The sequence below is a fragment of the Bison bison genome, unplaced genomic scaffold, assembly GCF_000754665.1.
Source record: "Bison bison bison isolate TAMUID 2011002044 unplaced genomic scaffold, Bison_UMD1.0 scf7180017850705, whole genome shotgun sequence".
Lineage (NCBI taxonomy): Eukaryota > Metazoa > Chordata > Mammalia > Artiodactyla > Bovidae > Bison > Bison bison.
The window spans coordinates 14,802-16,215 of NW_011481278.1; the positions used below are offsets into that span (position 1 = coordinate 14,802).

Sequence of the window (1,414 nt, forward strand, 5' to 3'; positions counted from 1 at the left end):
CCTGGCTCTCCTTTCACCTCTCTCCCTGTCTCCCTGGGAACATCTCGTGACTTGCCCCTGGGGCCTCTTTCACTCCACTCCCATTTCCACCATTCTTTCCAGATCCAAACAGCAAAGACCCAAGAACTGAATATGCTCCGGGAACAAACTGCTGGACTGACAGCTGAGTTGCAGCAGCGGCAGACTCAGTATGAGGACCTCATGGGACAGAAAGATGACCTGAACTGCCAGCTCCAGGTGACACCTCTGGCTTGCACCTGTCTCCCCCTAGTTCCCTAGTTCTGGCTTAGTGGAACTTCCCATGAAGTGTGGTGGGAAGACCATGGAGTCAGGCAGACTCGGATTCCAGTATGACGTCCGAGCTTATTAGCACCAGTGTGTCTCAGACCAAGTCATTTCACTTGAGATTGAGCCTCTTCAGTTAGTTAAGATAGCCAATCTGATTCCATAATAGAAACCAGAATAATGGTGGGAGAATTAATGCTGAGGAGCAGCATTTTCTATGTTTCTAATCTAGAAACGGAGAGACCATCACTCACTTGACCAGACGTATCTTGGGTGACCAGCACCTCCTGGGGGCTCTTTATCAAACTCACTCCCTTTGTCTCTGCATTAGGAGTCATTGCGGGCCAATAGTCGGCTGCTGGAACAACTCCAGGAACTCGGGCAGGAGAAGGAGCAATTGATCCAGGAACTACAGGAGGCTCGGAAGGTGGGCAACACTGAGGGGGTCGCCCAGACTGTAGGGGCACAGGTGATGTGGGCCAACCCAAGGAAATGGGAGGGGGCATAAAGTAGCCACTTCTATGAGGAGGGGTGGGTGGCTTAGCCTGGTCAGTGAGGCTGGGGAAGAGGTGCCCTTTGGCTTGTTCCTTTGCCCTTACTTGGTTTTGGAGAGGAGGTTGACTGGCGTCCTCCTGCCTGCCCACCAGAGTGCTGAGAAGCGGAAGGCTATGTTGGATGAGCTGGCCATGGAGACGCTGCAGGAGAAGTCCCAGCACAAGGAAGAGCTGGGAGCAGTGCGACTACGGCATGAGAAGGAGGTGCTGGGGGTGCGGGCCCGCTACGAGCGTGAGCTCCGTGAGCTGCACGAAGACAAGAAGCGGCAGGAGGAGGAGCTGCGTGGGCAGATCCGTGAGGAGAAGGTGGGTGGGTAGATGATGGTGCCCTTCTGCCTCTAAAACCTGGGGAGCGAAGCACTGCTGATGGGCCAGGGGGTGGCATGGGTGAGGTTCCCACTTCTCCACCTGGCCCATGGTGGCCTGCTCTCTCACAGGCCCGAACGCGGGAACTGGAGACTCTTCAGCAGACGGTAGAAGAACTTCAAGCTCAGGTACACTCAATGGATGGAGCCAAGGGCTGGTTTGAACGGCGCTTGAAGGAGGCTGAGGTGAGTTGGTGCCTGGGGACGCTC

At 55.4% G+C, this 1,414-nt stretch overlaps 1 protein-coding gene across 1 annotated transcript in view; it reads left to right on the forward strand.

Annotated features, from left to right (window-relative positions):
• The window catches only part of GRIPAP1 (GRIP1 associated protein 1), a gene marked incomplete at its 3' end in the record, with an annotated part of 12,037 nt that extends 10,647 nt beyond the window's left edge, over positions 1-1,390 (forward strand). Inside the window, exons 7-10 of the mRNA XM_010849040.1 lie at positions 11-237; positions 617-712; positions 933-1,145; positions 1,277-1,390. Of these exons, the coding sequence (XP_010847342.1) occupies positions 11-237; positions 617-712; positions 933-1,145; positions 1,277-1,390 (650 nt within the window). The remainder of the gene's footprint in view (positions 1-10; positions 238-616; positions 713-932; positions 1,146-1,276) is intronic.
• Positions 1,391-1,414: the final 24 nt, after the last annotated feature.